The 12129-nt window shown below is 37.7% G+C and overlaps 2 protein-coding genes across 2 annotated transcripts in view; one reads left to right on the top strand and one right to left on the bottom strand.

Moving 5' to 3' along the window:
• flnba (filamin B a) overlaps window positions 1-4082 on the top strand; it is a 62817-nt gene extending 58735 nt beyond the window's left edge. The window contains exons 41-44 of the mRNA XM_016240796.1: window positions 128-304; window positions 991-1209; window positions 1294-1497; window positions 3173-4082. Of these exons, the coding sequence (XP_016096282.1) occupies window positions 128-304; window positions 991-1209; window positions 1294-1497; window positions 3173-3360 (788 nt within the window). The 3' untranslated portion in view covers window positions 3361-4082. The remainder of the gene's footprint in view (window positions 1-127; window positions 305-990; window positions 1210-1293; window positions 1498-3172) is intronic.
• A 737-nt stretch (window positions 4083-4819) lies between these two features.
• Window positions 4820-8549, bottom strand: LOC107557389 (deoxyribonuclease gamma-like). Its single transcript, XM_016240795.1, has 5 exons — window positions 8421-8549; window positions 6227-6315; window positions 5984-6076; window positions 5065-5177; window positions 4820-4989 (listed from the first exon to the last, which is right to left on the bottom strand). The coding sequence occupies exons 1-5, from the start codon at window positions 8547-8549 to the stop codon at window positions 4820-4822; spliced, it is 594 nt and encodes a 197-aa protein (XP_016096281.1).
• Window positions 8550-12129: the final 3580 nt, after the last annotated feature.

The raw sequence follows: 12129 nt of genomic DNA, 5'->3' as shown, positions 1-12129 counted from the left end.
TATATATATATAAATATATATATATATATATATATATATATATATATATATATGATGTCATTTGTGTAATTAGTTCTGCTCATGTTCATCTTTTGGCTCTCTGGTTAATTTGCACTTTGTTTACCAGACAAGTATGCCATCCGTTTCATCCCACGAGAAAACGGCATCCACGTCATTGACGTGAAGTTCAACGGGACGCACATCCCAGGCAGTCCGTTCCAGGTTCGTGTGGGAGAGCCGGGACAGAGCGGCGATGCGGGCCTCGTCACTGCTTACGGACCCGGGCTGGAAAGAGGAACCACAGGTGAGCTTTTGACATTCACTGGACACACATGACTCACTGGCACAGGGCTAAAAACAATTCTGCAAAAATAAGAGCCTACGCGCGTGTTTCCCGTGTGCCGTCAATCTGTGTTTTCCACACTCTGAATATTGATTGCTCGATGTTTCTTTTGACTTGGGGTGTGGAGAGGAAGTCAGGCCGTTCCGCGCTCTCGCTCACGCTGAACGCACTTACTGTTTCAGCACAAATGATTTAAACAGAAGGATCTTGGATTACCTGAGCTCTTTCTCATGGATCACATCCAGAACAAATGTATGTCTTCATCGTAACTTGTCTAGTTGAAGAAAAAGTGTAAAGCTCACGGAGACATTTAACTCGCAGCATTAATATGGTACCTTGAAATGTATTTCAGCTGCATAAAACTAAAGAAAAAAGCCACATGGTTGACTTGGAGGAAAGAATAAATGAGGTTTTATGATGGAAAGTGCTTTCAGCACACACACTGCATACTATAGAAAGAAAGTAGAAAAGGATGGTAGAATGCTATTCTCAACAGCCGTTGTCACGACGATGCCAACATTGATGGCTGACAGGAAACAGGAAGTGAGAATATTGTTGTTGTCATAAAACAGTTTATCATACGTGCAAATACACCATCCTACATTCTCACACTCGCGTCATATTGACTCTCACGTCTCGTCTGACAGGTAACCAGGCCGAGTTTATCATCAATAACACCAAAGCGGGGCCGGGATCTCTGGCCGTCACCATCGAGGGCCCGTCGAAGGTCAAGATGGAGTGTCAGGAGTGTCCCGAAGGCTTTAGAGCGCACTACACACCAATGGCCCCAGGAAACTACGTCATCACTATCAAATATGGCGGCCCCAACCACATCAGCGGAAGCCCATTTAAGGCCAAAGTCACAGGTAAGCCCGAGCCGGACTGATCTGAACCGAGGTGATGGTGGTGTTGGGTGATGATGGACTGAGATTGGCTTGTCTGGTCTTCAGGGCCACGGCTGGTGAACGTGACGAACGCCAGTGAGATGTCCACTCTGATGGTGGATCCGGTGAGCAGGGCGAGCAGTGTGAACTCCTACAGCGCCTCTCCCAGAGCCGCTTCTGACGCCAGCAAGGTTCTCAGTCGAGGTCCGGGTCTCAGTAAGGCCTTCGTGGGCCAGAAAGCGTCTTTCTCTGTGGACTGCAGTAAAGCAGGTGAGATCTCAGGTTATTCAGAACAACTTGAGCATGAGTGAGATGAACTGTAAAAGTTAATTCAATGATGAAAGTTTATTACTAGGAACAAATGCATACGCATTCAACAAAAAGCTGATGCACTTTATACACGCTCTTAAGCTCCTGGGGACCCACTGTCCTGCAGTGTTTAGCTCCGACCCCAATCAAACACACCTGAAGCACCTAATCAAGTGTATGCATATACTTCTATATATATTATATCCTTTTATTAAATACCGTACAGAGGATACACCGTTTGGAAAATGGATACATGAATGGGTCATTTTATTAAATTGCACTATATAATACATTGATTATTATTATTATTAATAATAATAATCATAATAATAATAATACAATGTTTTATTATTATTTTTAAATTTATATAAAACATTTATTTCACTGATTCTACAGATAAGGGACAAAACATGTTTTAAAATGTGAGTTTTTATTATTTAATGACACATTGGTTATAAACTGATATATTTGTAGTGAGGTCTCAGCTAATGAACCAAGGACACAGGTTTTTCTGAAAATGTTGTTTGGGAAAAATCTACATTTATTTACTTCATAACTTAATTTGTGTCAACGCATTAAAAAGCATGATATTTTAATTTGATCCACTAAATAACAGTGTGAAGTCTTCAGTTATGTAATAATGGTGTTCAGGAATATAGCTGAAGTGATTAAATACATTTTCTACATTTTTCTTCTTCCAGTTTTCACTTTAATATGAACAATCCAATTCCTGAATTTCTTAATTTTCCACCATCCTTTTTCATATTAAACATATACAACCTAGGTTCTTTGAGAACATACAAATAGTATCATGTAGTTCAGTTCATGTTTTACTATTTTAAAACAATGAATTGAAAAAAGAATAAAATCTTTATTTCAAAATGAACAGAAACCTTCATCTGAAAGTGTTCAAAACTGACGAAGTTGACAAAGGTCCAACTGACGTTACAACAACTGATTGACAAGACAACAAATTAAAACAACCAGCTCATTTTTAAGCTGATATTTAACTGAATACAATAATCCTTCTAGAGGAGTCTCCAGTAACTCACAAAATACAAGAAGCTTATGTTCGGTTCAGTGTAATGGTCAGCATTATTATGTGCTGCCCTGTAGTAATATGAATCCAAAGCATCTGTAGGCTGTCTTAAACCTCATCAGTTATGAAACTGTATTTGTGCCTGAACGGGCATGTTCACTCTCTATGAAGTCCATTACATCAGGATTTACCGTTGCTGTGATCTCATGTGAGTGACGGATTGTAACATAAATACATAACTAAGGCATGTAAATCAGGCCAAATATGTATGTAAATAAAATTATGAAACAACATTAGAATTATTCCCCATATGCAAAACTATTTTTCTTATTGTTTTATATTATTTATAATATCAATATATTTAAACATGTTATTTACTGTACTATTAATTTAATACATTTAATATAACATTTATTTGATCATTATTCTAATTATTTTAAAACCCAACTCAAAACATAATATACGATCATAAAAATTATTGATTGATTGATTAACACACTATCGTGGCAATCTTGCCAGAACTGCATTTTATACAGGGCATAATTGAGTTTTACCGTTTGTTGTCTACTGTATCCATGTATTTGTGTTTGTTTCCAGGGAAGAACATGCTTCTGGTCGGCGTTCACGGTCCTCTGACGCCCTGCGAGGAGATCCTGGTCAAACACACGGGAAACATGCAGTACAACATCAGCTACGTCTTAAAGGAGAGGGGCAACTACATTCTGGCTGTGAAATGGGGAGATGAACACATCCCAGGCTCCCCATTCCAAGTCACCGTCCCATAATTCCCTGCGGTTAATCAGAAACACTCCTGACAGAGAGAAAGACACTGTACAAAAACAACTAGAAGATCTTCTTCATTCTGCTGAACTTTGCACTTGATCAGGTTTTTGACTGGAATGTGATGCATTATGACGGAAACGTTGATGGCATTTTGTTATGATGCATGAATTGTACATTACTTCTATTTCTCGAATTTAGTTCAGCATTGCACGTCTAAAGATGAGTGTTGAAAAGTTAAAAGACGGTGTATGAACAAACTGATCAGGGTTTCACACCCAAACGTCTCTGTACTACTGATATTGACTCGAATCGCTCGTCTCTTTCTAACAATACTGACACTTTTAATGCACATATAACCTTTCCATGTCTGTGTTTGATTCTCGCACATATTGAATAGTTTACATAAAAATTACTATACATCAAGATTTTAGACTCGCAAATCAACCCTCAAGACCAAAATATCGGATTTTCTGGCTTTTTGAAGACGCTAATACACAAAAGTCACAGTAATAGATTTATGCAGGGCTTTCACATTCTTTGTCTTAATTCTACTAGTTTTGATAGTCCAGTGGTGAAGTATTTTGTAAGTGTTTTAAGGGCAAGAGGGGACATTTAATTGCATTTTGTATTTAGCCGTTGGTGCCTTATTGTGAAACACGTGAGTAGATTCGATGTACATTTGCTTATTAAAACTGACTGGAATAAAGAATTCAAGAATATAGAAGCTACAACTGTAGTTCTAAAATAAATATAAATATGCATTAATTCATCTCACTCACTCACACACACACAAAAAACACAGATTCAGTATTCCTCAAAATGAATAAAAATAATGCAACTCAGAATATGACGCAAACTTGCAATAATTAAATGTTAAACAACACAAATATGCTTTATGTATTTAATCCCATTCTATTAACCAATGTCTTTGCTTCTGAGCTTCGATGATTCAGTTCAACCGTACTAATAAACACAAATTACTCTAGACAAACATTTGTGTGTCTTTGTTTATTGCTGAAGTGTGTTGAAATGTCTTCTTCTGCATTCTACTGTACGGACGTAAATTTACTTTCCCTTCAGCCTGAGGCTTATTCATTTCACTTTTGGTGTGAAAGGCTTTTATATTTGCCAAAAATATAACTTTTTTTATTTTAAAAACAAACAAGCAAGCCCTGTCCAGATTATAAAAGTAACGCAAAATTAACGTAACGCATTACTTTCCATAAAAAGTAACTAAGTACCGTAATTAGTTACTTTTTTATGGAGTAACGCAATATTGTAATGCATTACTTTTAAAAGTAACTTGACCCCAACACTGTTTAAAAGTAACAACAATGTTTCCAAAATGATCAAATGGAATGTTCCTTTAACATTCGATAACCGCGAAAAATCCATTTAAAACATTTTAAAAACTGGACGTTTGGAATGTTCAGATAACATTAAGAAATAACATTTCTATTTCTAATCGAAACATATTTTTGTGAGTTGGGAATCTGGATAGAGAACCGCTTCGCTTACGTCTGACGGCCACAGCTGTGAAACATTCTGATAAACGTCGAAGAGTTCATCGATTTCTTTCACAGCCGCTTCTGGAGCCGTGTGAATGGGAATGATGACCAAATCCGTGACTTCTGTTGTGAGACAGACGAACACATGTTTAGCATCATTTCATAAGAGGGTCACCTTTCACACTGTAAATGTCTCACCCGTTTTTGGAGACGAAAACCACACGACGAACGGTTCTCGAGCAAAAGCGTCCTCATCTCCGGTTTGAGCATCTGGATACTGATAGACGGATTTCACAGACAACATCTTCTGCCTGATATGATCAGAAATGAATTATTATTTAAACCTGATTTCTTTTTACTCTTGGTAGATGCATATGGAAGCCCGTTTCCACCACAGAACAACAACAAAAAAGGTTTTAATAAAGCTTTTCTCTCACAGTTCAAACTTTTTTTCTTGCAATTTTGAGAGTGAGGAAGAATGCCCACAAGGGCGTAGAATTAGTAGAGACGCTATGACATCCCTGCTGAAAAAAACCAATAGAAACCATCGCAGAATTTGTAATGGTTTTACTGGTTATGATGGGAATTGTAACGGTCCCTGTGGGTCTCTACTGGTCATTTGTAGCTTTCTATTGGTGGCTTGTTTAAACCTCTAAATCCCAATGGCCCAAAACACACTACAGAAAACCATTTCTTAATGGTTGATAGTTGATGGTTTGTAATGGTACTTGTAGTGGAAACCATTAGAATTTCTGTGATGGTTTCTATAGTTTAGTTTTTTCTCAGCAGGGCTGTCCCTACCAATATCTAGCAACTACTAAATTGTCCCTAGCAATAATTTTAAACAAACAATTAAATGTCTGCTGTTATGTTTTTCCACCAATGCCAAAATCAAACCTACGCCCTTAGTAAACCAACATACAATTTGTGTTTTCAGTGGCAATCAAACACCCCCCCCCCTTCTTTTTCCTCTGGAAATTCTAGATAAAATCCATCCTAAATATAAAGAAACCATCAATCCACGTGCATTTTGCATCTAAATAAACATATGAACCTGTTTTTGCATGCTGATATAACATTAATAATGATTTCATATTTGTTGATAAATTACACATACCTGTAAATGAAGGCATATTGCTCCTTGTATGACTTTCTCCCGAGTCTCTCACTAATGACAGAGCTAAATTCATTTGCTCGTGTCCTGGACCTGCTGCGGAGACATTTTGCAAAGGTTTAGTATTTTGTTTGTCATTTTACTGTGTTCATTAAGACTTTATTAGACATTTTATGTTGGTTATCTATCTCATGTTATAAGAAATGTCCTAATCTCTGTTGTATTTGAGCAGAGGTGTGCATTTACCTGTTCAGGTGAGTCATGAGTTGATCAAACGCTTTTCCTTTTGCATCTTTGATCTCCAGGACAAGCATGAGGTCACAGCGACTGATGCTCTGCAGTGTGACAATGTGAATTAATTCATTTCATCACTGTTTGTTTATGCCTTGAAAATCACATCACAATGTAAGTATCCTCGTCCAGTCTCCAGAATCTGAACATTTGGTACATTGAGAGGAGAATTCAGACCTTGGCAGATCGGAGCAATCGGGACAATGAGACGACAAAGCGTCTTGTTCCTCTGTGTTCTCCTGCTTTGACACGCTACAGTAGATAGTAAAACAACGCAGCTGCTGAACTCACTAGAGTTATAATAACATGCAATGATGTTTAGAAACATAATATTATCTGGTTTGTTATGTAATGACTTTTTCTTCCTTTAAAGAGTGAGTCAGTGTTTTAGAGAGTGGAATTGCAGCCAAGTCTTGCATTGGTGAGTGTTTTCCCATAAAACCATATGAAGTTCATTATGCATTCAAACAGGAATAAAACACAATACAATTTAAAGTAGTGAATTATGAAATATACATTCAAAATAGCATCCAAGCGTTTTTAATTTTGGATTAATTATTAAATGGCATGCAAAATGAAACACAAAAAGCTCACCTCCACTATGATGTCCAGCACATCTGGCTTGGAGATTTTGCTCTCTCCGAATGACTTTATGTTGAAGGAGCAGATCTTGAGAGCCACAGCTCCTCCGAGGTTCAGCAGCAGGATCAGAGCGCTCAGCATCACTGCCAGCTGGAATAAGAGGTCAATCTGTGGACTTCCTTCAGTTATAATGTAACCAAACACTTCCTAACTTCATCTGATGGCCACATGTTGTTCTGCATTCTGACGCAATGAGGTATGAGTTGATTCCTGTTTTCAGATGTATTTAAAGATCCGGTAGATCCTGCATTATCATTCCACAATTCAGCTCTTATGCAACTTTGACTGTTTGTTTGTAGCACAAATATATTTGAATATATTCGTATATATAATATACAAATATATTTGTATATAGCACATCTGTACATACAATATACTGTTTACTTTCTCTTTGTCTATTGTGTATTGTTTTTACATATTTAATTTTACTAATTTTTTATTTTGTTATCTGTGTCTTGTCACTCGTCAACCTGTCTGTGTACTGCAGCTTCTGTCACCAAGACAAATTGCTTGTGTGTGTAAGCACACTTGGCAATAAAGCTCTTTCTGATTCTGAGAATCTTATTCATAGTATTTCTAAAGATCCCGCTCTGAGTAAAGATTTGGTCCGTCGCTCAGAACGGGGCAAAAGGGACTGCTATGAGTGGTGGAAAAGAAAAACAAGGGGGAAAATCAGTTGAAACTAATTTTTTTAACAGTTTTTCACCTTTTCACTTATTTTAAATAACAAATTACAGAAAAGTCAATATTTCAACCTATTTTACCTCATCACAAAACAACTCCTTATATCTTAATTTGTAAAATTTAACGAATAAAACATACAAAACATACTTCCACAAATACGGTTTATTCCAAAAGCTCAAATCTGACATGCATACATGACAATTTAATTGTTCATAAGGTAGATTGCCTGGGGGAAGAAACTGTTCTTGTGCCTGGCTGTCCTGGTATTCGGTGCTCTGTAGCTCCAACCAGATATCAAAAGTTCAAAAAGGAGATGGCTTGTATGTGAGGGATCCAGAGTGATTTTCTAAGCCCTTTTCCTCACTCTGGATGCATACAGTTCTTGAAGGGTGGGCAGGGGAGCACCAATAATCCTCTCGGCAGTCCGAACCGCTCAGACGACAAAGCGTCTTGTTCCTCTGTGTTCTCCTGCTTTGACACGCTACAGTAGATAGTAAAACAACGCAGCTGCTGAACTCACTAGAGTTATAATAACATGCAATGATGTTTAGAAACATAATATTATCTGGTTTGTTATGTAATGACTTTTTCTTCCTTTAAAGAGTGAGTCAGTGTTTTAGAGAGTGGAATTGCAGCCAAGTCTTGCATTGGTGAGTGTTTTCCCATAAAACCATATGAAGTTCATTATGCATTCAAACAGGAATAAAACACAATACAATTTAAAGTAGTGAATTATGAAATATACATTCAAAATAGCATCCAAGCGTTTTTAATTTTGGATTAATTATTAAATGGCATGCAAAATGAAACACAAAAAGCTCACCTCCACTATGATGTCCAGCACATCTGGTTTGGAGATTTTGCTCTCTCCGAATGACTTTATGTTGAAGGAGCAGATCTTGAGAGCCACAGCTCCTCCGAGGTTCAGCAGCAGGATCAGAGCGCTCAGCATCACTGCCAGCTGGAATAAGAGGTCAATCTGTGGACTTCCTTCAGTTATAATGTAACCAAACACTTCCTAACTTCATCTGATGGCCACATGTTGTTCTGCATTCTGACGCAATGAGGTATGAGTTGATTCCTGTTTTCAGATGTATTTAAAGATCCGGTAGATCCTGCATTATCATTCCACAATTCAGCTCTTATGCAACTTTGACTGTTTGTTTGTAGCACAAATATATTTGAATATATTCGTATATATAATATACAAATATATTTGTATATAGCACATCTGTACATACAATATACTGTTTACTTTCTCTTTGTCTATTGTGTATTGTTTTTACATATTTAATTTTACTAATTTTTTATTTTGTTATCTGTGTCTTGTCACTCGTCAACCTGTCTGTGTACTGCAGCTTCTGTCACCAAGACAAATTGCTTGTGTGTGTAAGCACACTTGGCAATAAAGCTCTTTCTGATTCTGAGAATCTTATTCATAGTATTTCTAAAGATCCCGCTCTGAGTAAAGATTTGGTCCGTCGCTCAGAACGGGGCAAAAGGGACTGCTATGAGTGGTGGAAAAGAAAAACAAGGGGGAAAATCAGTTGAAACTAATTTTTTTAACAGTTTTTCACCTTTTCACTTATTTTAAATAACAAATTACAGAAAAGTCAATATTTCAACCTATTTTACCTCATCACAAAACAACTCCTTATATTCCTTTTTGTAAAATTTAACGAATAAAACATACTTCCACAAATACGGTTTATTCCAAAAGCTCAAATCTGACATGCATACATGACAATTTAATTGTTCATAAGGTAGATTGCCTGGGGGAAGAAACTGTTCTTGTGCCTGGCTGTCCTGGTATTCGGTGCTCTGTAGCTCCAACCAGATATCAAAAGTTCAAAAAGGAGATGGCTTGTATGTGAGGGATCCAGAGTGATTTTCTAAGCCCTTTTCCTCACTCTGGATGCATACAGTTCTTGAAGGGTGGGCAGGGGAGCACCAATAATCCTCTCGGCAGTCCGAACCGCTCTCTGTAGTCTTCTGAGGTCAGATTTGGTAGCTGAGCTGAACCAGACAGTTATAGAAGTGCAGAGGACGGATTCAATGATAGCAGAGTAGAACTGTTTCAGCAGCTCCTGTGGCAGGTTGAACTTCCTCAGCTGGCGAAGGAAGTACAGCCTTTGTTGGGCCTTTTTAACAATTGAGTCGATGTGAGTGTCCCACTTCAGGTCCTGCGAGATGGTGGTTCCCAGGAACCTGAATGTCTCCACTGCAGTCACAGTGCTGTCCATGATGGTGAGTGGGGGGAGTGCAGGGGGGTTCCTCCTGAAGTCCACGATCATCTCCACTGTTTTGAGCGTGTTCAGCTCCAGATTGTTAAGACTGCACCAGACAGCCAGCTGCTCAACCTCCTGACTGTAAGCAGACTCGTCTCCGTCCTGGATGAGCGAGACCGATGACTGTAGTGTCATCTGCGAACTTCAGGAGCTTGACAGGGGGGTCTTTAGAGGTGAAGTCGTTGGTGTAGAGTAGGGCTGCACGATAAATCGCATGCGATTTATCAACAATTGAGTCGATGTGAGTGTCCCACTTCAGGTCCTGCGAGATGGTGGTTCCCAGGAACCTGAATGTCTCCACTGCAGTCACAGTGCTGTCCATGATGGTGAGTGGGGGGAGTGCAGGGGGGTTCCTCCTGAAGTCCACGATCATCTCCACTGTTTTGAGCGTGTTCAGCTCCAGATTGTTAAGACTGCACCAGACAGCCAGCTGCTCAACCTCCTGACTGTAAGCAGACTCGTCTCCGTCCTGGATGAGCGAGACCGATGACTGTAGTGTCATCTGTGAACTTCAGGAGCTTGACAGGGGGGTCTTTAGAGGTGAAGTCGTTGGTGTAGAGTAGGGCTGCATGATAAATCGCATGCGATTGTCATGCGCATCTTGTCTGTAAAGCCGGTTCTTTGTAGTAAATGCTACTTCATCTGAAAGCATGTGATGGAGATTTACTACTAATCACAGAACCGGCTTAACTGACGAGATGTGCATGACAATCGCATGCGATTTATCGTGCAGCCCTAGTGTAGAGGGAGAAGAGCAGTGGGTCCAGTAATGGTCCAGTGCTGTCCTTCAGATAAACCAACACCAGCCCCTCAAACGACTTCATGACCACAGATGTTAGGGCCACAGGTCTGTAGTCATTAAATCCTGCTATCTTGGGTTTCTTTGGGCCGGGGATGATGGTGGAGCATTTGAAGCAGGCAGGGACTACGCACAGTTCCAGTGATCTGTTGCAGATCTGTGAGAAGATAATAATAATAATAACAAAAAATAAATATATAAACAAACATAAAAATAACTATAATTACATATATTATATGCTTGCTACCAAATAGGTTTATTCAAAAAAGCTTAAATCCAGCATCATTTATATAATACAAAGGAATATAAATAGGGAATATATAAACAAATTGAAATAATTACATATATAATAATCTTAACTACCACAAATAGTTTAATATTAAGAATAGAAATATATATACATGAAAATTACACACACACACACACTTAAATTTAAAGAACTATATTAACAATATTATTAATAATACTTACATAATAATAATAATAAACTTTAAAATCTGACCTTTATATAATAAAAATGATGTATGTAAAAACAAATTTAAATAACTACCTAATAATAATAATATAAACTTCCACAAATATTTTATTCCAAAAGCTGAAATATGACATTTTATAATTTTTATAAGACATAAATACAAATTTAAAGAACAATAATAACAATACTACTATTAATAATAATACTTACAATACTTGCTGCAATATGAAAGGCCACCTCGATTTATATCACAATCTCGCCCAAACATAGCATCTTATATCCATATAAATGTTAAATCACAGATTTAAGAATACATTTGGAAAAAAACACCCGCACGCAACTTAAGCAGAGGAGTTTGAACCCAAATGCTATGTTATGTGTTTTATTGTACTTACCTCCACTTTATCCGAAAACGTCAAGCTGACTAAAAATATGTTCCTTGTTTAAAAAAATATCAAATTCGCCTTACCCTTCATACACTAGTCGTCCGCGCGCTTCCGCTCTATTTATGACTGCAATCATGTGGCTTCGCACGTGACATGTTTCGACCAATGGCTGTTGTGTTAGGAATTAGTTCGGAAGTGTTAGGACTTATTTAGAATGTGTTAGGAACAGTGTTGGGGAAAGTTACTTTTAAAAGTAATGCATTACAATATTGCGTTACTTCATAAAAAAGTAACTAATTACGTTACTTAGTTACTTTTTATGGAAAGTAATGCGTTACGTTACTTTTGCGTTACTTTTAAAATCTGGACAGGGCTTGCTTATTTGTTTTTAAAATAAAAAAAGTTATATTTTTGGCAAATATAAAAGCCTTTTCACACCAAAAGTGAAATGAATAAGCCTCAGGCTGAAGGAAAAGTAAAGTTACGTCTGTACAGTAGAATGCAGAAGAAATTTCAACACACTTCAGCAATAAACAAAGACACAAATGTTTGTCTAGAGTAATTTGTGCTTATTAGTACGCTTG

Source organism: Sinocyclocheilus grahami, unplaced genomic scaffold (genome assembly GCF_001515645.1).
Source record: "Sinocyclocheilus grahami isolate Dianchi unplaced genomic scaffold, SAMN03320097.WGS_v1.1 scaffold601.1, whole genome shotgun sequence".
Lineage (NCBI taxonomy): Eukaryota > Metazoa > Chordata > Actinopteri > Cypriniformes > Cyprinidae > Sinocyclocheilus > Sinocyclocheilus grahami.
Note: the sequence above shows the minus strand (reverse complement) of the source record. Positions and strands in the feature narration are given on the sequence as shown.

Excerpts from the sequence above, each read along its gene's own strand:
- LOC107557389 (XM_016240795.1), bottom strand. The coding sequence starts at position 8,549 with ATGCTGAGCGCTCTGATCCTGCTGCTGAACCTCGGAGGAGCTGTGGCT. Across the intron at positions 6,316-8,420 it reads TGCTGGACATCATAGTGGAG|AGCATCAGTCGCTGTGACCT; the intron begins GTGAGCTTTTTG and ends GTCACACTGCAG. Across the intron at positions 5,178-5,983 it reads CAATATGCCTTCATTTACAG|GCAGAAGATGTTGTCTGTGA; the intron begins GTATGTGTAATT and ends TGATCATATCAG.